General features: G+C 32.7%; 2 protein-coding genes and 1 pseudogene across 2 annotated transcripts; all 3 read left to right on the forward strand.

Annotated features, from left to right (window-relative positions):
* Positions 1-1,999: 1,999 nt before the first annotated feature.
* LOC100259327 (wall-associated receptor kinase-like 22) lies at positions 2,000-4,720 on the forward strand (annotated as a pseudogene).
* A 1,653-nt stretch (positions 4,721-6,373) lies between these two features.
* Positions 6,374-9,579, forward strand: LOC104882358 (wall-associated receptor kinase-like 8). Its single transcript, XM_010665380.3, has 3 exons — positions 6,374-7,430; positions 7,699-7,800; positions 8,195-9,579. The coding sequence occupies exons 1-3, from the start codon at positions 6,608-6,610 to the stop codon at positions 9,385-9,387; spliced, it is 2,118 nt and encodes a 705-aa protein (XP_010663682.1). The 5' UTR covers positions 6,374-6,607; the 3' UTR covers positions 9,388-9,579.
* Positions 9,580-14,068: 4,489 nt separating this feature from the next.
* On the forward strand, positions 14,069-17,921 carry LOC100249181 (auxin efflux carrier component 1-like). Its single transcript, XM_002282184.4, has 6 exons — positions 14,069-15,772; positions 15,864-16,110; positions 16,261-16,346; positions 16,638-16,795; positions 17,190-17,266; positions 17,357-17,921. Exons 1-6 carry the CDS (start codon positions 14,593-14,595, stop codon positions 17,421-17,423), a joined length of 1,815 nt encoding a protein of 604 aa, XP_002282220.1. The 5' UTR covers positions 14,069-14,592; the 3' UTR covers positions 17,424-17,921.
* The last annotated feature ends 8,270 nt before the right edge of the window (positions 17,922-26,191 follow it).

Genomic DNA, 26,191 nt, shown 5'->3' on the forward strand with positions numbered 1-26,191 from the left:
TCTGATAGTTGATAATTCTGGATTTTTGAATTGTTTAGCATTGAAGTGATTCATAGATCTCTCTATTAGTTAGGGGGAAAATCTATGTGAATCGAAAGGGATTGTGAAAGATGTTCCACTAGAAATATCATCTTTCTAAATGGAATGGGTAATGACTTAGGAAGATTGTTTCCCTTATGCCCCATACTAACACGCACTCTGCGTTATTTGCTTTCGGGAGGAGATATTGTTGAACTAACGTTCTGATGGATAGATGAAGGGGTCAAGAGCAAAATGTTGAATGGATAAATGCTTGAATTTGAATATTCCAAGGAGGAAAATTCATTGAAGAATTTTCTTACGGTTGAAGTAGCATTCTGATAGCTAGAAGCGGGCAAAGAAGAAAAAGTAGAGACATCTAGATAAAAATACGAGCAAACCATATATCATTATTGGTCAGATTTTATACGAATGTTTAACATGGTTGCATCAATCATATCTATTTCCATCGATTGAGTCGTTTTTACTTCAGTAAATGTCTCTCATTTTTTTTCGTATCTACATTGTAAATTATTTCTCTTCCTCACATTTCTCTCTGCCACACGAATCGTACCGTCCCGTCCCTAATCATTAGGGACGGGGTTTAAATTTAATAAACGGGTTTGGGATGGGTATGCGATTTTTTTTTTAAAACCGGGGCCGGTTCAGGTATTGCCTCATCCTGTCCCGCTTTGTCTCGTTTACATATAAAATTAATTTTAAAATTTAAAATTAATTTAATTTAAAATTTTATTTTACTATTTTTAATATATAGATAATAATAAAAAATTTAATAAAATAAGTTATAAAAAAATATAATAATTTTATTATTTATAAAATATATTTATTTTCATGTAATTAAAAAATTTAAAAGTAATTTTTAAAAAAAAATTAGTAATTTTTTAAAAAATAATTAAAATTTTTTTTTAAAAAAAACAAAAATCTAAAGGGACGGGGGGACCCGTTCCGAACCCACCCCATTGTCATTCCTAGCCACACGTATAATTAGAATTTTCCCCACCATGACCCCTCGTGTTTACAAAGATAACTTTTGTTAGTTTTTCAAAGGAAACATAGACATCCGACTTTTCTCACAAGTCACAACTGAAGATATGAAACACCCGGTCAATAAATGAAAAACGGAAGCTCGAATTTTCCACGGGTCGACCACCTATAAAGGGGAATGTAATTTAGATGTCAGAGCATAATTGCTTGCCTAAATCTTGATTATCGAGTATCAACCATAGCTCTTTCAAAAAAGACCCAAAATGATTGGGCGGTTGTTGCTTCAGCTGATCATCTTCATACTATGCTTGACACGAGCATCATCAGCTGCTCCATCTCTAGCACAGCCTGGTTGTAACGATGCCTGTGGAAGTGTTTCCATTCCATACCCGTTTGGTGTAGGGAAGGACTGCTACCTTAATGAATGGTTCTCTATAAATTGCAAACATTCCACACCCTTCTTTACCCATCCTAACCTCAATGGTTCGCAGGTGAGCTCCATTATCACTGGAGGACGAGACTGTGGTGGTTCAAACTCCCATAGTTGACTTCTGCAAGCTTCCTGAGTCTCAGCACACCCAAGTGTTGGATAGTGTTGATCTGGAAGGAAGCCCATTTCTCTTCTCAAAAAAAGGTAACGCCGTTAGTGTGAGCGGTTGTGGCAGTGTATCACTGCTCTCCCGGCAAGACAAAATACTGGCAGGTTGTTCCACCATTTGTGACAATAACGGTTCATGCACCGGTATCAATTGTTGTCGAACCACACCGCCATCCCCACTCAATTTCTACCATCTGGAAACCACACTTGATCAAAATCAATGAAGACTAGAATGGCCTAATTGTACGATTGCTGCCTTGGGGAATTTTATATTCAACTCTACATCCTGGGCTGAGTCGCAACTGATCTGGAGGATTGAAGAATCAGCAAGCGGTTACAACTGTAATCACAACGCATCAACAGAGTGGTCCACGCAAAATGTTTCCAGTTATAAATGTTTATGTTGACCTTACGAGGAGGGGAACCCTTATCTACCCCATCCCCATGGATGCCAAGGTAAGCTCTTCTCTTTATTATAATCTTTTGTGTGCATGTACGAGGAGAAATCATATCATATGCCTCTAGAGGTGCAGATTGGATGGATTAGCTGAACCAACCCGACATTTGGGTCTGTTTGAATTAGGTTTTTTCAACCCGAAATCAATCCGAATTGAGTTCGGGTTAAGGTTTAGATAGCCCGAGTATAACTCAAATCCGATTTAATATTCTTATAATATCATATTATTAATAATATTTATTTTCTGTTTATATTATTAACCAAAAATATCATATTATATTATATCATATCATATAATTTGTTAATTATTTTAGAAAAATATATAAAATGTATGTTTTTTTTAGATCTTGAAAGTTTGTCTTATTTATTATTTAAATTTTCATATAAATACATATAAAAATAATATTTAAAAATTATTATAAATAAATTTTAAATTATGCAATTGATCAACCCAAATCTAACTCAATTAATATGTGAACAACTCTAACTTAACCCAAGGTTAGAGAAATAATAATGAATTGAGCTTGAGTTGGCATGTTGGCATGTCAACTTAAAAGTCAGATTGGATCTGGGTGTATTGTTTCTTAATTTGGTCTTGGGTCAAACATCAAGCTAACTAACCTGCCTAAGTTGTAACCTATCCATAGAAATATTACACTACCTTTATTTTCTCATGTTATTCAATCACCCAATAAAATAAAATAAAATAGAGATTAATACAAATTTTAATTATCATTTTCATATTTGTCTTAATTGTTGAAGCATGTTCAAACTGCAAAGATAGATGTCGCAAGAGAGAGTTCTCATCGAACTCATCAACGGAAGGTAGTGAGTTCTTCTGTGCAAATGAATTCTCCACCTCACTAAAAGCTTTGATTATAGGTAAATAATGATGATCTACATTTTTCTTTTAGTTGGTCTCGTGTGTTTTCTTTTACTTGTTTTATATGCTTGTCTATTATAATATCCTATATCTCATTTTAGAAATCAACATAAATTATTTTATAAAAATGAAATAATTCATATAAAAATACACGAGATTTTAATGTGGTTCGATTAGACATGCTTATATCTATCGAGAGAGAATTAGTTCACAATATCATTTGAGTATTTCTCATTTTCTCTATTTACCTCGTATAGTCTTTACAAGTCTATTTTCATCTTATAATTTTTTTCTGCTCTTACCCAAGAATATTTATAAAGATATTCTAAATAACTTTATATATCTTACAAGAAATTTAATATTACAATGACATATGAATATAAAATAATATTTCATACAGTATTCTTGATACAAAATGAACTAATTAGAAATTCAAAACACTTTTCGAACAATATTTTAATATTTGATATTTTTAAAATAAAAATATATTGTATCTCAATGTTTATGTTAAAAAATATTAATGAAATATTATTTGTCATATTTATTATTATTTGGAAATCATTCATTAATTGATAATTTTGTAAGTAATTTTTTTATTTCTTTGTTAATAATATTTATAATTAAAATTTTTAAAATTTAAAAAAAATTATATTATGTTATTAAATAATAATTATTTTTTGTGTGTATATATACAATTGAGGGTTTTATTGTACTAGAATCAATTTGAAAGAAAAAAGAGAAGATATGTTGCACTTGTTATAGGACCCAATACTCCATTTGATTTTGAGCATCTATTGCCATTTTCTTAGGTGCCAAACAAAAGAAGAGGTTTATAATAGATACCAAAGCCCATATAGGTTGATGACAGGAACAAAGACAATAACAATAAGAAACTAAGCAGGTTTTCTTGCATTTTAAACAATGATGTAATTGTTTTGCATTTTTCTTAACTTAGCAGGTTTAAGCGTTGTTGGAGGATCCTTGTTTCTACTCCTAGGGAGCTTTTGGTTGTATAAAGTACTTAAGAAAAGGAGGGAAATCAAACTGAAAAAACAATTCTTTAAACAAAATGGTGGTTTGTTATTACAACAACAAATATCTTCTAATAAAGTTGTTGAAAAAACAAAGATTTTCACTACAGAAGAGTTGGAGAAGGCAATAGACAATTTCAATACAAACAGAATTCTTGATCAAGGAGGTCAAGGGACGGTTTATAAAGGTATGTAATTAGCTAACGGAAATATTGTAGCAATCAAAAAATCAAAAAGGGTCGACAACAATGAAGTGGAACAATTCATTAATGAGATTGTGATTCTTTCTCAAATCAACCATCGGAATATAGTCGGGCTATTAGGGTGTTGTTTGGAAACTGAGGTACCTTTATTAGTTTATGAGTTCGTCTCCAATGGCACATTGTTTCAACTTATTCATGATCAAGGTGAGTTCCCATTTTCTTGGGAAACACGTTTACAAGTTGCTAATGAAGTAGCAGGAGCACTAGCTTACTTACATTCAACGTCTTCCGTCCCTATTTTATCATAGGGATGTTAAATCCGCTAATATACTTTTGGATGATAAGTATAAAGCAAAAGTTTCAGATTTTGGAACATCAAGATCCATCTCCATTGATCAGACTCACTTGCCTACCATTGTACAAGGAACTTTTGGTTACTTGGATCCGGAATATTTTCAATCCGATCAATTCACTGAAAAAAAAGTGATGTCTATAGTTTTGGAGTTGTTCTTGTTGAGCTTTTGACGGGACAAAAGCCGATTTCTTTATTAAAATTAGAAGAACGAAAAAGTTTGGCAATACATTTTATTTTATCACTGGAGGAGAATAATCTATTTGATATTCTTGATGCTCGAGTTTCAAAAGAAGGCCAAAAAGAGGAGATCATGGCAATCGCTAACCTTGCAAGTCGATGCTTGAACTTGAATGGGAGAAAAAGGCCAACAATGGGAGAAGTAGCAATGGAGTTGGTGCATATCAGAACATCTTCTTTGCCATTGAATACTAAAGAAAATGTCAAAGAGGATGAAGCTATTATAATTGACATAAGTGGGCCTTTAGATAGTGTTTTAACATCAACAATGACAATGCAGTTCAACTAGGTCGGGTGGGTCTTTTTGGGTATCCGTCCTGTCCCGTCCCTAATAGGACGGGGTTTAATTTTAATAAACGGGTTTGGAATGGGATTAAGAATTTTTTTAAAAACCCAGGGTAGGTTTGGGGCGGGCTCGGGTATTGCTCCACCCCCACCCCAATTATATATAAAATTAATTTAATTTAATTTTTATTTTACTGTTTTTAATATATAGATAATAATAAAATATTTTTAATAAAATATTTTTAATAAAATAAGTTATAAAAAATATAATAATTTAATTATTTATAAATATATTTATTTTAATATAATTAAAATTTTTAAAAGTAATTTTTTTAAAAAAATTAAAATTCAAAAAAAAGCTAAACGGGTGGGTATGAGAATTTATCATACCCGCTTGCCCCGCCCCTCCCCGTTTAATTTTTTAAATGAGATAGGGATGAGAATTGTTTCTATTAAACGGGACAGGGTTGGGATGGGGACGACCCGTCTCGAACCCGCTCCGTTGCCATCCCTAAGTTCGTCTACAAAAAAACATTCTTATTAGATGTTCAACCACTACTATTTAACACGTGATAATGAGGCAGTTAAATCATGTTTCATTTTTTAAGTTGTAATATTTTACTATCATGAACCATTTCTTTGTTAATATGCACTTAATACTAATGTAAATTAGATATTTGATTTCTTTAAATGCCAACTATTTATATATGTTACATTTTAATAGTTCAATTTAATTTCAAAATGAAGATTGATGTGGGTCCATGACATTGGAGGATAAAGGAAGGTATTCCATCTTGGTGGTGGAGACAATATTAATATCATGATCAATAAATATAAAATAATCCAATTTTTAATTAAATTACTAGATTTTGAATATAAATATTTTATTATTAGTTTCTTGATATTGTAAAATCAATTTTTTTCAAAAAAAAATTATATCTTAATGGGTTTATAAATCAATAAAATTGAACTTTCTTTTAAACAAAGTTTTTTTTTATTGATTCCCTAGTATAATAAAATTACAATTATCATTAAACTATATTTTATTGATTTATAAAAATTCTTCTTCATATTAGAGACAAAAAAAAAAAAAACTAAACAATGTAAAGTACGTTAAATAATATTTTTATTTTTATTTTTAATTTCTATGGGTGAATCTTTTAAATGCAATTGCTAGTTCTTGAAATAAATTAAAAAATAATAATTAAAAAAAAAAAGGCTTTTGATTTATGCAGGCTTGTATGGACAGGTGTACACGGTATGCTAAGATTATTTCCCTTCACGCGGTAAGATGATTTAAAATTTCTGAAAATCGGAGAAGGTTGAAAGTCAAACAACATGAAGGGTTGAAGCAATCCAACTGTGTTTTTAGATATTTTATAAGGGGAGCCCCTAATCTCTGACCAGCAAAAAATTGTTTATTCTTTGGAGATGGTGGAGCTGTGGGTTCATCGGTCATCACATGAGCCAACTAATCTAATGTCCTACCCTCCCAAAGAAGACGAATACCACTTTGAAGATCTTCGGCTGAAGAAATGAATGTGAAGTCTGTGCTTCTGCTCATCTCCTTACTATGGCTAACAACTGCGTCAACAGCTACTCCCTCCATGGCAAAGCAAAACTGCCAAGAACGATGCGGAGATGTTACCATTCCATACCCATTTGGAATAGGGAAAGATTGCTACCTTAATGAGTGGTTTGCAGTCAACTGCAACGATTCTTTTAATCCTCCAACGCCATATTTGAGTCATCCTGAGCTCAATCTGAAGCTGACGTTTGTATCACTGGCTTACCAACTGGTCACTGTTATCAGCCCCATGGCTGTCTACTGTCAAGACCATGACAGGAATAGATCGACATGGAAGGGCATTGATTTGAGTAAAACCCCATTTTTTTACTCAGAAGGTAACGCACTGAGGGTGGTGGGTTGTGCCAATTCGGTCCTGATCACGCGTCAAGGTACCATCTTAGCAGGCTGCTCTTCCATTTGCGATAACAGCTCTAGTGTTCTGAGCAATGGTTGCTACGGGATCAACTGTTGCAAAACCACAGTTCCATCCAATCTTGATTTCTATATTCTGAACACCACATGGAGTACAAATATGGGCACAGAATTGAATTGTACGTATGCTGCCTTCGGTAGAAATTTCATTTTGAGGGGGAAGTCTTCAGGTTCAGGTATGGAATATGAGGCTTCATCGGAGGGAGAAATGATCTGGATGATAAAAGAATCGGTGGAGGGCAGTGATTGTCACAAAAACACAGTCCCTGACGGGGCACTGGGAAATCATTCTTATTATTCTTGCTCCTGTCCGGCTTACCAAGAAGGGAACCCTTATCTACCCAATGGATGCCAAGGTAAGACTCCATTAAAGCCTGTTCATCCACGAATTTTAGAGATATATGTCTTTGTATATTAGGGTTTGATCAATCCATGATGACCCTTTCTTGATCATCAATCTAACTATGCATAACAAATATATAATCATTCACATGACATTATTCATTTGTCAGGCCTTTTGAACATTTGGTTTGAAGAGATCAAAAAATTATTTTACTAATTTGGTTAATTTAAGTTAGAAGTTGTTGATTGTGACCAAAGGATGATAAAATTTTCATGTTACAGTTGTTGAAGTATGTGCAAACTGCAAAGGAAGATGTCTAACCAGAATTGACGGTCGTTTCTTCTGCGATGAAAGATCTTTGGCTTCAAAATTTTGGATTCTAGGTAATGATATGCTTCTCTGGTTTAATATGTGTTTACTAAATCATCAATGTAGAATTTCTTAGTCTCATTGCCCAAAAAAAATACCCCTAACAATTTTAAATATGTAAAGGGTAATAACCGAATCTCAATTATGTAGATATTGTCGGTCCTTAAATTCAGAATTGACAATATCTATCCGATTTGACATAGTATATTTTCAAAATTCTCACAATTTCTCACTTTTTTTTAACTAAGTTTATCTTTCCTTTGGTTAGTGAAACTCTGTATCTTTTTTTTTCACTTAAGTGTTGAGTTGAACCAATTTGAATATATGATATGAGAATGTCAAAATTCGAACTTTCTTGATACATTTTAGTAATAAAGGTTATCTTTTCATTACTTGTGAGATGTGCAGGTATTAGCCTAGGTGGGGGATTGTTGTTTCTACTTCTTGGAGGGTTCTGGTTATATAAAGTTTTAAGGAGAAGGCGAAAGATCAAACTCAGAGAACAGTTCTTCCAGCAACAGTTATTACAACACCAAATGTCTTCTAATGAAATCAGCATTGAGAATACAAAAATATTCACTTTCAATGAATTGAAGAAGGCAAGTGACAACTTCAATGAGAATCGTATTCTTGGTCGTGGAGGTCAAGGAACGGTTTATAAAGGTATGTTGACTGATGGAAGAATCGTAGCCATTAAGAAGTCAAAAATAGTTGATGAGAGTCAATATGAGCAATTCATCAATGAGATTGTGATTCTTTCCCAACTTAATCATAGAAATATAGTAAAGCTATTGGGATGTTGCTTGGAGATAGAAGTTCCCTTATTAGTTTACGAGTTTATCTCGCACGGAACTCTATTTCAGCTTATTCATGATGAAAACAATGAGTTGCCATTTTCTTGGGAAAGGCGCTTGGAGATTGCCACAGAGGTAGCAGGAGCACTTGCTTACTTACATTCTGCCTCTAGTACACCTATTTTTCATAGAGATATCAAGTCTAAAAATATACTCTTAGATGAGAAATATAGAGCAAAAGTGGCAGATTTTGGGACATCGAGGTCTGTTTCCATTGACCAAACTCACTTGACTACTCTTGTGCGAGGGACTTTCGGCTACTTAGATCCAGAATATTTTCGAACAGGACAATTCACTGAAAAAAGTGATGTATATAGTTTTGGAATTGTTTTGGTTGAGCTTTTAACGGGCCAAAAGCCGATTTCTTCAACAAGAACCGAAGAAGAGAGAAGCTTAGCAAGTTATTTTATTTTGTCAATAGAGGAGACAAACTTATTTGATATTCTTGATGCTCAAGTTGTGAAGGAGGGTGGAGAAGAGGAGATAATGGCTGTTGTTAACGTTGCAACACAATGTTTGAATTTGAATGGGAAGAAAAGGCCTACAATGAAGGAAGTAGCCTTAGAGCTAGAGAGGGTCAAATCTCATCTGCCTCTACATGTTCGAGGACATTTTGAATTAGCAGAGTATATTAGAACTGAAATAATTGGGCCTTCGGATTGTGCTTCTTCTTCAACAGGGTCAGGTTTGACATATAGAAATACTCCTTCATTGAATGAAAATTCATCATTTTCTAATACACTATAATGATATGATTAGACAATGATTCTATTGTAAGGATTCTCTATTAGCTAGCTGTATGCTACGGACTTAGCTTATTTTCTAAGCTCACATACGACACTTATTTTAAGTAGATTGTGACATGTATCTTTAAAACACTTCTATCTCATTCATGTAGATATACTTATTTTCTTTCTTATGATATTTATGGTATGATCTTTCAATATATTACCATTCAATTAATTTTCGTTTCTATTGCAAAAGGGGCACAAGCTTTATGCAGAAACTGAATTCGAGTTGGGCTTTTGTTAGTTAGTTTCTTAAAATTGGTTTCAAAACCTTGAGCCCATGGGCAGGCCTCATGTAAATGAGCATTGATCTTTTCCATTACCACCCAATATTTTGCAACCCAAGCCAGAGCCCAGTACAAGCTATGTTTTTTGGTCATGTACAAGCTTCTTTGAAATGCCCAAAACAATATTTCATCTTCCATTTTCTTCTTGATTGGCCTTTTAAGGTATGGAAAGTTCTCTTCTAGACCTTGAGCTCATCCAAATATGATAATGATGAAATTTGTAAGGATGATCTTAATTTCTCCAATATTAGTAACTGAATGGATTCCCAGTCCCCCATTTGGATCAACCAAACAGGAGGCAGATGATGGCTGCTTCCATGAACAAACTTGATCTCCCAATGGTATGAGATTGTTATAATACCTTCATATGATTATTGATCAATGACAGCATCCTTAGAATTAAATCCTTGAATGAGTTAGAACTGATGAAATGCTGGGATGCTGACTACCATGAAACCTTGAGGCTGAGGCTCATATTTGAACACCCCAAATGGACCAATTTTCAGCTAACAATCAGAACTTAAGATAAGCTTTTGGAGGCCATTAGAAGCTGTAAATGTATGGGATAAGTGCGAGAGGAAGATGAGGATGTTGTAACATATCACTTTCTCCCATTCTTATCATATGTTGACTTGTCACATGTCCAATGCCAATGGGCTCTTATTTTTAGGCATCAAACCATCTACAAGCATATTTTCTTACCAAATAAGCCTCATGAACAAGAACTTTTCAGCATATTTTTATGAAATGACTTAAAGGCATGAAAACTTGCGAAAACACATGTAAACATGCTTAGGTCAAATAATTATCCCCTATGGAGCCCTCATAGATTTCAATTGACCAGTCAAAAATTCCCTAAGCAGTGAACAATTTTCCCAATTATAAACATGGCATGCACGTCACCTCATAATTTCTTCATCACCTTTCCTCCTCCTCATTGTAGTGTTAGAAGCACAACCATCAAATGGGTATTATATCAAACTGAAAATATCAATCATTGAATAGTAAAATTGAATGGTTAATGAAGATATAAAGAAATAATATTTGTACAAAATTAAAAAAAAAAAAAAAAAGTGATTGGACTTTTTTACCTAATGTGAAGGTAAAAAGGGTAGTCTTTGGGGTTTTAAACTTTTTACCCCTTCTTCACCCATCTCCATAAAGCAATCTTTTGAGCCATGGATGACATAGAATGAAGGAAGACCCACTTGGTGGCCCTGAAAACAAATCTTGGGTTCACCTTTTCACCGAAAGGTAAAATCTTAGTTTAATAATTAATTTATGTGGGTGAGTGCCTAGAAGTGATAAAATCTAAGCAAGCATGCGTTGAAGTTAATGATGGGTGTGGCAAAGAATGAAAGGTTTTTTTTTTAATAGAAAGAAAAAAAAAAGATTGGGTTGTAAGGCTGAGAGGTGTCTTGAAATTGAAAACCCCAAGCACCATGCTCAAGTGCACGCATTGCAACAGTGGTTATGTTTTCAAAGAGTACAAAGTGCATGAATTTTATTAGTTTAAAGCTTTTTCTGTCTTATCCTCACCAACCCCATTTTTGAATTGGATTTCTATGCAGATTTTTTTTTTAATTATTATTTAAGAAATGGTGGCACTGGTGAATGCAACCTTGATGAGTTATTTTTTCACTGGTCCACTTTTATTTTAGCACATGTAATTTAAAATATTAAGGCAATGTTTGGTTGCACGTAAAATCAAGGGAAAATATATTAAAAAAAATTAATAAATTATTTTTATTTGTTATTTTAAACTTATTTTATTTATTGATATAAAAATTAAATAAATTTAAAATATGTAAACTTTTAATTAATTTTAATTTTATTTGGTATTTTTGAATAGTATAATTAAATATGAGAAAATAATTTTCTTTAATATTTGTTTTTTTTAACTATTTTTTGAGAACCAAACACATTTTAAATATTTTTCATGTTATCTTATTTTTTTAATATATTTAAAATTTAAATGAATAAAAAATATCATTTCAACTATATATTTTATATAAAAATTAGATAATTTATTTTCCTATAACAAGCCCAAAAATTAACAATGGATTTTAATTAACTAGAAAAAAAAGTACATTAAACTTTATTTAATGTGGAATTAATTTATATTTTTTTTTCAATGGGATGTTGATGGAATGTGGGTTACCTGAGTAATGTCTTTAAAAAAAATTAAAGTAAAAAAGAGAAGGTGAGAAGGCTGCTATTTATTTATTTATTTATTTTTGCATTTTGTGTGTGAACGTGGGATTAAAAAATGAAAAGAAGACAGTGATTGGACCAATGAGACGAACGTGTGATTAGAAGGGAGAAAGGAACGGTGAGTGCACCGATAAGAAGTCTAAACTCCAAAACCTCAAAAAAGAAAAGAAATAATAATAATAATAATAATAATTTTAATAGGGTTTTATTTTTCCCATTTAATAGAAAAAAAAGATAAATAAATTCTAAGAAGCATGTTGGAAAAGTTTATTGAATTTAAAGTTTATTTTTTATTTTTTTTTTTTTATTTTTTTCTCAATTTTTGTTATATATTTTCTTGTAAGTAAGGGTAGTAGATTCGAGAGAAAGGACTTTAGAATCGATTGATTATTCTAATTTTAAAATGTTTCAACAAGTAAATGAATAAGATATGATGATTGAAATTATGACAATTAAGATGGTCGATTGATTCTAATCTTTTCCCCCAATCTACTACTCTTAATTAATTGTAGTTCGAAACAATTTTTCTTAAATTTTTCATCCAAATGAAGTATTAGATGTGCTTTTTTCTACTCTAAAATAATATTTTAGTTTTAAAAACACATTCTATAAATTTTAGAACGAAAACAATTTTTAAAAAATGGGGTTATCTTATAAAAACAAATTTGATATAATTTTAGTAATTTTTTATAAAATATTTTAAGAAATATATATATATATTTAAAAAAAAAAATCTAAAACATTACATCATGCATAAAAATAATGTACCTTCATAAGAATAAGAATTCAATCCCAAAATAACATATCATGCCAAACACACATGTATTATTTTTCTATATTTCATCCAGACGCATCCTTCCAAAACACGACTCTTGAAAAGATCTTTTGGTCTATATAATTTCCTTCTTAATTACTTCTATTCCATGATATGATGCAATGCATGATCAATGCTTAATTTTCTTTGGCGGAATGCAAGGGACTTGACACTTGGGACTTGCGGTTTGGAGCCTTCCCAATCGAAGTACTAGCTATGAAGAAACCCATGGAACTTGTATTTAGTCATTGTCTTGGATTGCCTCATCTTATTTTAAATGCCTTGCAACTCCATCTCTAATTTTATAATTTTCAATTTTTTTTTATTATTTCGACTCTAAAGCCGTCTTTGAATTATTTTCTAAAATAATTCTAAAAGCTGATTTTTAAAAATTATTTTATGATATTTTAGTGAACAAAAGTTAATTTGAGAACTTAAAATTTTCTTAACATATTTCTTATATTTTTAAAATTAATTTTATATGCAGTGTTTTATTTTTAATTATTTTTTATATTTGTATAATTATGTTTTAAAACAATCACAAAACAAATGAAATAATTGAAAGTGTTATCTAAAAACATCATATTTTTTATTTTTTAAAAATAAAAATCGATTTTCTTTTATATAATTAATAAACATGCTTTCCTTTTTTTTTGTTTTAAAAAACATAAAACCTTTTTAAAAATTAGTTATTAAAAAAAGGCCTAACCATGGCCAAAATAATATTCATTTATTAATTTGTCTTGGACACTCTTAGTCGAAGGTACCAAAAATTAGTATCTTATACCCCATAATAACTTCTATAGAATCCTAGAAAACAGGAATGGACTAATTTCTATTGCCAAAGGAGTTCTAACTTCTGACTACTATACCGGAGCCAAAGTCCTAACCAACCCAACCCCACCACACCACCGGACTTGGCTTGAACTGGGGTGGCCAGGTGGTCTGCTAGTTAGAATTGGGCTTGGGGTGGCGTCACCTTCCTGACTCAAAACGCCAAGTTGAAGCCTTAGCAGGTTTCCAGTAGCATGTATGGCGCGGAATGGTGATGGGGTAGGGTCTACATGAAAGGCTTGCAAATCCTCGCATACTTATCCTTCTCCTGTCTTCCAATCTTAGCCCAGCCCCTTTGACAAGCGCGTAGCCCAAAAATGATTAATCGCCCCCAGTCAGTGGGCAACGAGGAGACCAAAGAATTTTTACTAGTAATACTTCTAATTTAACAAAACAAAAAGAAAGGGAAAAAGAGAGAATAAAACATAAAAACACAGCCACAGCCCATCCACGGCCCATGAGCAAGAAAAGAGAATCCAAGAAGAAAGAGGGGAAAAAGAAGCAAGAAGGGGTGGAGGGTCTCTGCAAAGCTTAAAAAAGGTCTCCAAACAAGTACTTAGAGACACACCACCTCCAACCAAATTGCTTTTTCTACACTTTCTACTACCATTAATTCATAGGAGATAGAGCCATACACCACCTTACCAAGTTATCAATAGCAATACCTCATCCCAAATCCAAACAAAGCTCAAAACAAAAAGCAAAAAACAAAGGGGAAAAAAAAAGGGAGGTCTGTGCTTTGGGGACTGCAAGTGCAAGCTTGCTCGCAACTCTCAAAGCTGTATTGTATAGTGAAAAATATTGCTGTATTCTGCTTCTTACCCACTACCCCAAAAACCCAAACACATGCTCCTCCATTACATTAAACTTTCTCACTACCACCACCTCCTCCTTCACCACCACCACCACCACCACCACCACCAACAGTATCATCATCTTCTTCATCTCATCTTTCTTCTTCCTCAGAGTCTGCAGTAGAGAGACTATCTTGCTTGAGGAATTCAAGTGAGCCAAGATGATTAGTTTATTAGACTTCTACCATGTCATGACTGCAGTGGTTCCACTCTACGTGGCCATGATCTTAGCTTATGGGTCGGTGAAATGGTGGAAGATCTTCACTCCAGACCAGTGCTCCGGTATAAACCGATTTGTTGCTCTCTTTGCTGTTCCTCTTCTCTCCTTCCACTTCATCTCCACCAACGATCCTTATGCCATGAACTTCAGATTCATAGCTGCAGATACCCTTCAGAAGATTATAGTCTTGGCAGTGTTAGCTGTGTGGAGTAATGTGAGCAAAAGGGGTTGCCTAGAATGGACTATAACACTCTTCTCTCTTTCCACGCTTCCAAACACTCTGGTGATGGGCATTCCTTTACTGAAAGGAATGTATGGAGAGTATTCTGGTAGCTTAATGGTCCAAATTGTTGTACTTCAGTGCATCATATGGTACACTTTGATGTTATTTCTGTTTGAATATAGAGGTGCAAAGATGCTCATCTCTGAGCAGTTCCCAGATACTGCTGGCTCGATTGTGTCCATCCATGTGGATTCTGATATCATGTCATTGGATGGAAGGCAAGCCTTGGAAACTGAGGCTGAAATTAAGGAGGATGGGAAGCTTCATGTCACTGTGAGAAAATCAAATGCTTCAAGATCAGATATATTCTCCAGAAGGTCACAGGGGTTGTCGTCTACCACTCCACGGCCATCGAATCTAACAAATGCAGAGATATACTCGTTACAGTCCTCACGAAACCCAACTCCAAGAGGGTCCAGTTTCAATCACACTGATTTCTACTCAATGGTAGCGGGTGGGCGCAATTCAAACTTTGGTTCATCTGACGTGTACGGCCTGACCACTTCGAGAGGCCCAACGCCGAGGCCTTCCAATTATGAAGAAGATGGTAACAACAACAACAAGATCAGATTTCACTACCACGCTCAGGGTGGTAACCATTACCCGGCACCCAACCCAGGCATGTTTTCGCCGACTGGGTCCAAAAATGTTGCTTCTGCTGCTGCTGCTAAGAAGCCTAATGGCCAAGCTCAGCAGAAGCCAGACGAAGGAACTAGGGATCTTCATATGTTTGTTTGGAGTTCAAGTGCTTCTCCTGTTTCAGATGTGTTTGGGGGCCATGAATACGGAGCCAATGATCAGAACGTGAAAGAGAGAGTGGCAGTGTCTCCCGGAAAAGGTAGTTTTTTTTTCCTTTGCCATGTTTCTTTGATTTAGATTTGTATTTGTTGAGTTTTCAATCATTTTTTCTTGCGGGTTTGGATTATCAGTGGAGGGTCACAGAGAGAATCAAGAAGATTACTTGGAGAGAGACGATTTCAGCTTTGGAAACAGGGTGTTAGCCCAAGAGATGAACAACCACGAAGGTGAAAAAGTGGGAGATGGAAAAGCCAAAGCCATGCCTCCAGCTAGCGTCATGACTAGACTCATCCTGATAATGGTTTGGAGAAAGCTCATCAGAAACCCCAACACTTACTCAAGCTTAATAGGCCTTATTTGGTCTCTAGTTTCATTCAAGTGCGTGTCTCTTCTCTGTTGATTCCCCCATTAAACCCATTAGATTCTTGAAGACTTTTCCAAGTTTTCCTTCATTTTTCAGTATTTGAACCGTTGTAATTTCTGGGCTTTTGTCTTTTTACTAATATTTTCTTTGTGGGTTTCTTGTAGGTGGAAAGTTCAGATGCCTGCTATTATAGAAAAGTCCATTGCCATACTGTCAGATGCAGGGCTTGGCATGGCCATGTTCAGTCTAGGTCAGTAACTTGAATCAAAATTCTCTCTCTCTCTCCCTCCCTTTCCCAATCTTTTCTGATTCTCTCTCCTTACTTTTTCATAATTAAATTTTCAAGAAAAGCAAACAAAGCAAAGCAACAAACAGTGTTCTCATAATAACATGTCTGCATCTTTCCATAAAAATGTTTGGTTATACGGGGGGTAATGGTAATGGGAGGTTGTGGGGGTGATGATGAAAGGTCTTTCAAAGTGTCTGGTGGTGACTGACAGTGGTTTGTGGGTGTGGTGGTGATGGCATTGATTGATGACAGGTCTGTTCATGGCTTTGCAACCAAGGATCATAGCATGTGGAAATTCCATAGCAGTTTTTGCCATGGCCGTGAGATTCCTTACAGGCCCAGCTGTCATGGCAGCTGCTTCCATTGCTGTTGGGCTTCGCGGAGTCCTCCTGCGCGTTGCCATTGTCCAGGTCATTCCTTTCTTTCTCTACCTTTTGATTCCTTTCCTCTCTCCCTCCTTTTCTTTACTTTGCTTGCTTGCCTCCTCCTGACACAACCAATCCTACTTAACTCTCCAAGCTTCAATCACTTTAATCCTTTAAAAAAACACACACACAGAGATTGCTCCTTTCAGATAAGTTTTTTTATTATTTCCCTTTCAATTTACCTTTGTCAAAAGACTCTACACAGTACCCACCTTTTATTTAATGTCATACTTGAAAATACCAACAAAATGCACACAAAAACAGAAAAAATATTTATACATTAATTAATCCAAACTCTGAATATTTATACTTTGACCCACTATCTATTGGCATTTTTTTTTCTCCTCATATGCTTGGATTGACAAGCTTTGAAAAACAGGCAGCTTTACCCCAAGGAATCGTGCCCTTTGTCTTTGCTAAAGAATACAATGTACACCCTGATATTCTCAGCACAGGGTGAGTATATTTTCTCGCTAAAACACAAGATTTTTCTTTTTTTAGCTTTCCGACTTTTCTTTTTCTAAAGTGTGGTTGAATGCACTGCAGAGTCATATTTGGGATGTTAATTGCATTGCCCATTACACTTGTCTACTACATTTTACTGGGAATATGAAAAGAGGAGGATGCATACGGCTTGGCATCTTATGCAAAAAGGCTCAGCCAGGTCCATTGCTGCACCAGAAACTTGGACGGGGAAACCAGAAGGAAGATGATGAAGAAACTGGACCATGGATGGATCTTTTCTTATGGATTGTCTCTTTTAGTAAAGTTGTAAAATCATGTTTGTAGTCAATTTAAAAAAAAAAAAAAAGAAAAAAAGAAGAAAAAAAAATCTCTCTAGTTAAGTATAACTTCTCTTCCTTCTATTCCAAGAATTTATTCTATTTTCAAAGCAAAAGAGAAAGAAAAGTGGTTGATGTGATGATATGCTCTTGCATTCAATTTACACCAATGTTGTGTTTGGCCTCCAAGAATCTTATTAGTTCTAGTTGGGTTTGAAGAGGATATGCTTCCCAAGGCCCTTTTGATATTCTTGACTTGTAAACAATCAAATGTAGGGTGATGGTTAAGGCAAAGGGCAGGATGCATATATATGAGGTATGTTTGTTCATGGATTTGAGTGTAGCTTTTTTGATTTATTATTATAAAAAAAACTTTAATCAACCTCAATTTGTCGCATTCATAAAATTAGGTAACCTTAAGCGACAATTCTTCGCAAATTTTACGCTAATTTTGTATTTAGTTTTCACAATCTAGCTAGTACAAGTTGGGTTTGATGGGATTTTATTGGCAAAGGCTTTTAATTTTCCTTTTGATTTGAAGAAAATGAAATGTAGGTCCATGGTTAAGATAAAGGGATACATGAGGGGTAGTGTTTTTTCATGGATTTGAGTGTTCAATTTTATTTTGTTGTTAACACAAGTAAACATTGATTAACCATAATTTTGTCACACTCATAAGTAGGTAGCCTTAAGTTAAGGATGACTCTCTTACATAATTTTGCACTAATTTTGTGTTTGGTTTCCTAGAATCTTATTGGTACAAGTAGGGTTTGAAGTGGGATATCCTTGCTAAGTGCCTTTAGTTTGCTCTTCACTTGAAGACAATTTAATGTAGTGTCATGGTTAAGGTAAAGGGACACACAAGGGGCACATGTTTCCATGGATTTGAGGGTTCATGTTGATTTTGTTAACATAAATAAATTTTGATTAACCATAATTTGTCACTTTTTGTTAAAGTAGATTGTTTTAGGCTTTGGTCTCTTTATATTAATTTCACACTAATTTTTTGTTTGGTTTCGCCTTTATCTTCCTAGTGCAAATTGGGTTTGCCCTTGGTAAGGGTCTTTAATTTTCTTTTCCCTTACACACAAAAACTCATTTTAGTTGCATAGTATTATAATCCATCTTTATTTTCATTTCAATTTATATTTCTATTCTCCCGGACTAAATACAAGTAAAATGATGATTCTTTTGGATTGATTTTAAATTAATTTTATGTTTGATTTTTAAGAACCTTACATCGATTATTTTTGTTCACGTGGTATTATGATAGATTGTTATTTCTATTTCGATTTTTGTTCTATTCTATTCTCGCACGTTAAACACAGGCAAAATAGTGATGCTCCTAAATCGATTTCAAACTAATTTTGTGTTTGGTTTCCAAGAATCCTACTAATAGAAGATGGGGTTTGAAAGGGATATGTTTGGCAAAGGGCTTGGTTGGTTTTCTTTTGACTTGAAGATAATTAAATGTGTAATGTAGGGTCATGGTTAAGGCAAAGGAGGCACATATATGTTCATGGATTTGGGAGTTAAAATTTGATTTGTGAACAAAAACCGATTTGATTAACTCTAATATGTCACGTTTACAAAAGTAGGTAACCTTAAGTGATGAAACTGGTGGGTGGGTGGGTGAAAGAAGATTTTGTTGTGACCTTTTGCATTGAGAGGGGATGAGACCTGTGACTAGTGAGGGCTATGGATTTAGAATGAATTTAGATAGTGCAATGGGGGTCCCCCCATTATAAGATGGGGATTGATTTGATGTAGACTCCTTTAGAATATTGCTAGACAATAGTCACATCTAAAGTTTCTTCTCCTTTTCTCTGCCCTCTTTTCTTAATCTCCCTATTCTTTTAGTTACACATATTGCCATTTTTTGAAACATTTCCTTTTCACTATTGGGGTGTGTTTGGTTCATGTTTGTATAAGATACTTTTCCTTACAAATATCCAAAGGTTGCGATGAGGATATTCCTGTGCCAAGTGATATGGGATGGGATGAGCTCTTCCACTCACCTGTCCAAGTGATATCTTTATTGTATATTTTGGAAAGTCACATTTTTTTTTTTCCTTTAAGCGTGGGGAAATCATAGCTAGGGTGTCCTTTTTATGCTAAATGGATGGTTTGGTGCGGCAGACCCTTCTTCTGTAAAGAAAAAGTATTCTTTTTGAGGTGGGATGATATTCATTTAGGTCATCTTCTCGTATAGTGGCAAAGATATTATACCTTTACTATGCTTCAAAACTAATTTTAACTTTTAGAATTTAATCATGGAGATTAATTTTTAAATTAGTCCATTAAAACTACAAAATATGATGTTTTTGGAGTGTAATCATAGATTATAAAGAACAATGATATACATCAAACTAATTATTCTTTACGTACGACGTTTCTTTTAGTACTCAGATCCCAAAAGTGAAAAGGAAATATTTAGACTTCAGAGTATCAAAAATTTTTATTTCTTTATTAAAATTGGATAAATTAGTTGTAAAATTAAGCTTGTAAAGTAGGAATTTTTTATTTGATGGAAAAAAATAACCCCCACTTTCAAAAAAACTATAAATTATGACTTTTTTGTGGAGATAAGGAGCATTAATTATGTTGAATTGAAACCAAATATTTACAATTTTAACAAGTCAATGCTGGGATTATTTTGTCTTTTTAATTAAAATATTAAGTGATAATTTGAAATTACCAATATATTTGAATAAAAAAATCATGTGATGTAAAAATTTAAAATGTCACTATCAACTTGATTCATGAAAGATCTCATAGGAGCACGATGGACAGCCATTGAGGCTGAAAATTGTTAGCTGGCAGATGGAATTAATCCGAATGTATTCATGAGTTGAGACAAAAGCATGCATTATGAGCAGTATATACGAGGGACAAAGCAGCATGGGCTAAAGGCATGGTGACCATCCCTACCCAATGTCCTGCTCCTAGCCTTAGCCTAAATGATCAAAACCAAAATTTTATGTACTTTTTGATTGAATTTCCTACTAACTTCCCCACTTGCAGAAGAATCTATTTTGGTGAAATTTGACTAGAAGCAATAAGTGCCCTCAAAAATGGCTGAAAGGCATGCAATCGGGGCCAGAAGGAGTTGGGTTTGGGCATGATTCAGGCCAAGGCACATGGTTGAATGTAATAGCCCATTAAGTTGTTTGCTGGTGCTGCATGCTCTGCAGGTAATGGTAATGGTAATGGAAGCTTCATGGGATTTTGATGACTTGGCTACCAATAGTTTTGGGGGTTTGGCCTACCAAGTGTGGCATCTTGAAAACATGTCACCATACATTATGCATTTTGTCAGTGAATAATTGTGCCCATTGCCTCACATACTTGCCTACATCTGTGGCCTCCACGACCAACTACCTTAGTCAAGACCCCTCTTCATTGCTCAAGTGGAAACATGAAATTTTCTTTTTCTTTTTCAACTCTTTTTTTTTTTCTCTCGGTTTATTCTCTCTTCTCTTCTCTGTTTAAAAGCATGATGCGCCTTATGAACTCATACCTTATAAGTTTAAACTTTTTCATAATTTTTTTTGTCATCTAGTGATAAATATATTTTACTATAAAAATCTTATTTTTTTGTTATGAAAACTTTTATGACGAACTATCATTTTTGTTATAACGTTGATATTAGAACTTTGTTTAGTGGAAAATCTTATCTTCGAACCTCACAATCGCTAGTGGTAGAGTCAAAAAAATAGGTTAAGAGACAAAATAATATATAAGACTTATTATAGGGGGGCAAAACAACATTAAATTACTTTGCGTATTGTAGTGGTAGACAATTAGTTTTCGTAGAATTTTTTATCCAGGTATCAAATCCTATGACTACTTGCCCCTCTTGGATACTACTTCATCTAGGTATCAAATTCTATGACTACTTGCCTCTCTTGGATACTACTTCGTTCCACACCCTTGACCGTTGTATTAATTTTCAATGTCGTTGTCTTTTTTATTTTCTTGTTGAAGCAAGCTCCAAAATTTGGTAGACTTTCATTTTCGTTCCTTTGTAGTTTTATTCAACTATACGTTCACCCGTGCTTTCTCCACAAAAATCATTTTCCAAATAATAATTGGATTATTGTATGAATTAAATGACCCAATTATGTGAATTGGAATTTGCCTTCACCAAATCCCACCTTGCTTGATTTGAGGTCCCTACTAAATATTTGGGTTCACTAGATTTGATGCCATAAATTTTGGTTACATAATTTGCAACCTTTAATTAGTTTTTATGTAAACACCCTCTAAATACTCATACTATTAAAGTTCATTTTAGTTATTCATTAATTTATTTCATTTTCTTTCACATTTTGCTATCTACTTTTTATCATTTTCTTTCGTCAGGTAATGAGTTGTGTCCTTGCCATTGAAATTCAACTCTTCTACCTCACGGATGAGTGCTATCCTAGTCATTGGAATTGAACTTCTCATTGAAAATAGTTTGGTTTTTATTTTATTTTATTTCTCAAGACCACCTTAACCAATCCATTGTGCAAGATTACTACAATGTATTTGTAACACATTTTTAGTGACTTCTTTGAATTAAAAATGCTCTCCCTAAAATTTAAAAATAAAAAACACTTTGACTGTAATTACTTTAAGATAACACATTAACGTTATAATATTTAGAGTACATTTTATAGTGATTTTAAAAAATGTTTATAATTTTTTAAATATTTAAATAATAAAAATTTTCAAGTATTAAAAATGTTAAAAATATTTCTTAAAATCACTGTTAAACTGATTCATGTATTTACGAGTATTTATACTTAAAGTATTTTTTTTGTAAAGTGTTTCTTAAATTTTATCAAATACTTCACATTTTTCATAAACAAGTTTTAAACTGTCAGTATTTCCTAGAATCACTGTCTAAGTGATTTTAGGAAACACTTTCAATATTTTTAACATTTCAAAAATTTTATTATTCAAATATTAAAAATATTTTCTAAAATTAGTGTCAAATGTAAGTTATCAATTAATAACTATTTAATATTTTTTTAATTATATGTTATGAAAGTTCAATTTTAAAATTTTATATTTATTGTAAATTTTTATTATTATTATTATAATGAATAGGTAAAAAGACATGTGAAATTAATTTTCACTTTTTTTTTTTTTTTTTTGCCTCTCCCACAGTCCCACTTGGTCTTCTCATTTTGTCTTGTTCCTTGCCCCATAAATATTTCAAACCATCATTCACTTTTATCGAGCCGCCCAGATGAAAGGATGTCACCTCTTCTTTTCTTCTTTTTCCGACATATTATTGCAAATGATTCAACTCTGGTATTATGAACTTGTGAGCAGCCTACGAAATTTACAATACAATTGTGTAGTGTTAAAGTCAAAAGAAGGGGGCTCATCAAAGCATACTAGACGATAAACCAACCAACGAAGTATAAATGTGAGTTAGCACACGCAACATTGTCTTGTCCCTTGTCATCAACTACCGAGCCACCGCTCTTTCAATTCTTCTTGGATCATGTTTGGTAGTTGGGAGCCGCACCTAGGATTACCATCTCTTTCTGATTCCTCATTTGAACTAACCATTATGAATTCAGAGACTCATTGGAGACTATAACCTCTTTTTCAAATATCCCATTACTCAAATAATCTTTCTTTTTTCTTTTTGTTTTTTTTAATTATAAATATTTTTAGAAAAAGAAATTAAAAATTAATGAAAACACTATAATGGCCCTATACTAGGCTACTAACTACCCTCTTAGCCTTTTTTATTTTACATGTTATATGCTAATGATGAGAAGAATGGTGTATGATGATGTTGGATAAAAATGTTTATTATATTAAGTTAATTTTAAATTAAATTATTTATAAGTTATTAACTTTAAAACTTAGTATTTAATTTTTTTATGTGAAATATTAAGATTGATTAAAAAACTTAACTTAATTGTTAAATATTTATATTCAAAGCGTTATAAATATATAAGTTAACAATAAAATAATAACTACGAAAAATGTCTGATAGTAAAAACTAGTTAACTATTTTGACTTAATACTTAAAAGTTATTTTTAATTTTAAATTATAATATTAAATTATTTTATCAATGTTTAATCTATTTAATGATTAAAATTAAGTTATTAAATGCTTAAGTTGATTTATCAAATACTCTTTTAATATTCAATGTTATTGACAATCCTGTCTAAGTAAAGATTTCAAATATATCATATTCCATTTTGGGATTTACTTGAATTGCGGAATGAAGTTTCACATTCAAACAAGTTCATGTTTGCTATTATTGCTATTAATATTTGATTTTGTATGAAAGGGAAGCTTTTTAAATCAAATCATGGGAAAATGAAGAAGAAAATCGCATGCAAAAACCTTTCTAGACGACACATCTTGAAGTCTGTCTCATGGTTCAATTCTTGTAAAATTTAGTTACTAGAATTTCATTTGATTAGGGCACGTCAAATGACAAGAAAGATTCACGAACCTCATAGAATACAGTGTATGTATAAAGGAAATGATTAATTTTAATGTCTCAACTACATACGTCACTCTAATGAATGCTTTGTAATCTAATAATTATCGTTAATTTTCAATCCACAAAATAATTCAATTTATGATCATGTTGTGATAAAAGTCTTAATATCAAAGGAATATTTCTTCATCATAATTATTTATACATACATGTATATTCATCTGGCACACAAACGCTTAAGAAAGAGGGCACTGGCCATTCATTCATCATCATTTCTGCACTGAATATTCAACAAGGAATATTACACACTTAAATTCCCAAATTGGAGATTCTCTTCTTGGACTAGCGAACACAGGGGGAGGCTCCTGATGGTGGCACTTCAGCAACGTAAACAACCTTGAATTTTTTTAATACAAGTATGAAAAATAGAAAATAGATATTAAAATAATGAAAAAGGTCATAAAACATAAAGATAGTTTTATAGTTTTTTTTAACACATTTTTCTTTAAATTTACTTTTTTCGGGAAAGATAAAAAGGAATTTAAAATTAATAATTTTTTTTCTCATTTTTCTTTAAAATTATTTTTCTTCCTTTTTAATTAAAAAATTAACATCTTAAAATTATAAATTATTAAATAATTTCATATTTGATCTTTTTTTTTTTTTTTTCATATTTTAAATCCTTTCTTATTAAAGATGACAATAGATCAATTTTTTTTTTAGGTATTTACCCTTAATAAGGCAAATTTATGTTAGTGTAAAATTAGATTTACTTATAAAATAAAGAAAGTTATTAAGAATATTTACATAAATATTTTAGGTAATGAGGGCAAAAAGTTATGAAATAGAGATGAGTTTGTAGAGATTATATGAAATAGATAAAAATACGAGGAAGAATGAGAGACACCCATGAAATGAGGGAGCTAATGATTCAAGGGATGGATACAAAGAGTAGGGAATGTGGAAATGTTTCAAGAACTCAATAATTGTATCTGGTTTTTTTTTTTTATGTAATATTTTTTTTACAGTATAATAAAAAAATTCTCTCTCATTCGTAAATGTAAACATGGTTAGTCGAACTACGCTAAAATATCGTGTCAAGACAAGTCATCCTTCTAATTAGGAGGTGGTGCACTACAGTCTCTACTGAATTGCCTAAATCCATGAACCAATTGTAGAAAACTTATCTACTTACAAGAAACTCGTGACTTGTACATTCCATGCAACTCCTAATGCACCCAAGTCATGTAAAATATTAGAGACATGGGTTGAATGCTCAAATCAATGTCAATACATCAAAGGGATAACAAGGGGATAGTGAAGTATCGTGCATATGATAATTTTATCTTTATGTTCTTGAATTAACCTTATTTATATTAAAACTTTGGTTCGCACAACAAATCCCATTAAAATTGATCAATGAATGAGAACATATGAGATTAGAGAAATGTAATAAGGTATAAACACATGATCATACGAAGGTTTAAATAATTAATTTCTTTTAGAAATCTTGCATTCATTTTAATTCCAATTTAATTATTTTTGTCGTGTGATCTAAAGCACTGCAAGTCAAGAAAGAGAGGCATGCGGTGGAATAATCTCTCCATTAATAAATGAATTTAGTATGGGTATTGAAGATAAAAGTTGTCCTTGCATTCAATTTTGGAAGACGAGCAGCGGCTCTTTGGCCATTACTATTCGCCAGTGGGTCGTGTTATTTCTGAGTACAATTTTTATTTCTTATTTTAAGATTTCTTTTTTAAAAAATATGTTTAATTAGAAGACATAAAAAGAAAATATTTCTAAGGAATTAAATTATAATTGATGTTGACTTGGCGGCTTTTACTTGTTAAATGATATAATAAAATGTTTAATCTATTTATAATAAATGTATAATTTGGCTACATAAGTCGCCTTTTACTTATGCATTTGGTAGTACATCGAATATAAATTCAACTTGGAGAAGTGTCTTGTCTTGCTTGTTATGAGAGAGGAAACTCTTGGACCACTTTTTTCGCTAATTGTAGATGGATAGGAATAAGTATCTATCCTTTTGATGAGAATCGAACTCGTCTCATCAACATAAAAATTCAATGTCTTGAACACCAAATGAAAGGGACCTAAAAGCCTAATCTTCA

Source organism: Vitis vinifera, chromosome 17 (genome assembly GCF_030704535.1).
Source record: "Vitis vinifera cultivar Pinot Noir 40024 chromosome 17, ASM3070453v1".
NCBI lineage: Eukaryota > Viridiplantae > Streptophyta > Magnoliopsida > Vitales > Vitaceae > Vitis > Vitis vinifera.

Coding starts and splice junctions, on each gene's coding strand:
- LOC104882358 (XM_010665380.3), top strand. CDS start 6,608: ATGAATGTGAAGTCTGTGCTTCTGCTCATCTCCTTACTATGGCTAACA. Junction 7,431..7,698: donor TCTACCCAATGGATGCCAAG/GTAAGACTCCAT, acceptor TTCATGTTACAG/TTGTTGAAGTATGTGCAAAC. Junction 7,801..8,194: donor TTCAAAATTTTGGATTCTAG/GTAATGATATGC, acceptor TGAGATGTGCAG/GTATTAGCCTAGGTGGGGGA.
- LOC100249181 (XM_002282184.4), top strand. CDS start 14,593: ATGATTAGTTTATTAGACTTCTACCATGTCATGACTGCAGTGGTTCCA. Junction 16,347..16,637: donor CATGGCCATGTTCAGTCTAG/GTCAGTAACTTG, acceptor GATTGATGACAG/GTCTGTTCATGGCTTTGCAA. Junction 16,796..17,189: donor TGCGCGTTGCCATTGTCCAG/GTCATTCCTTTC, acceptor TTTGAAAAACAG/GCAGCTTTACCCCAAGGAAT.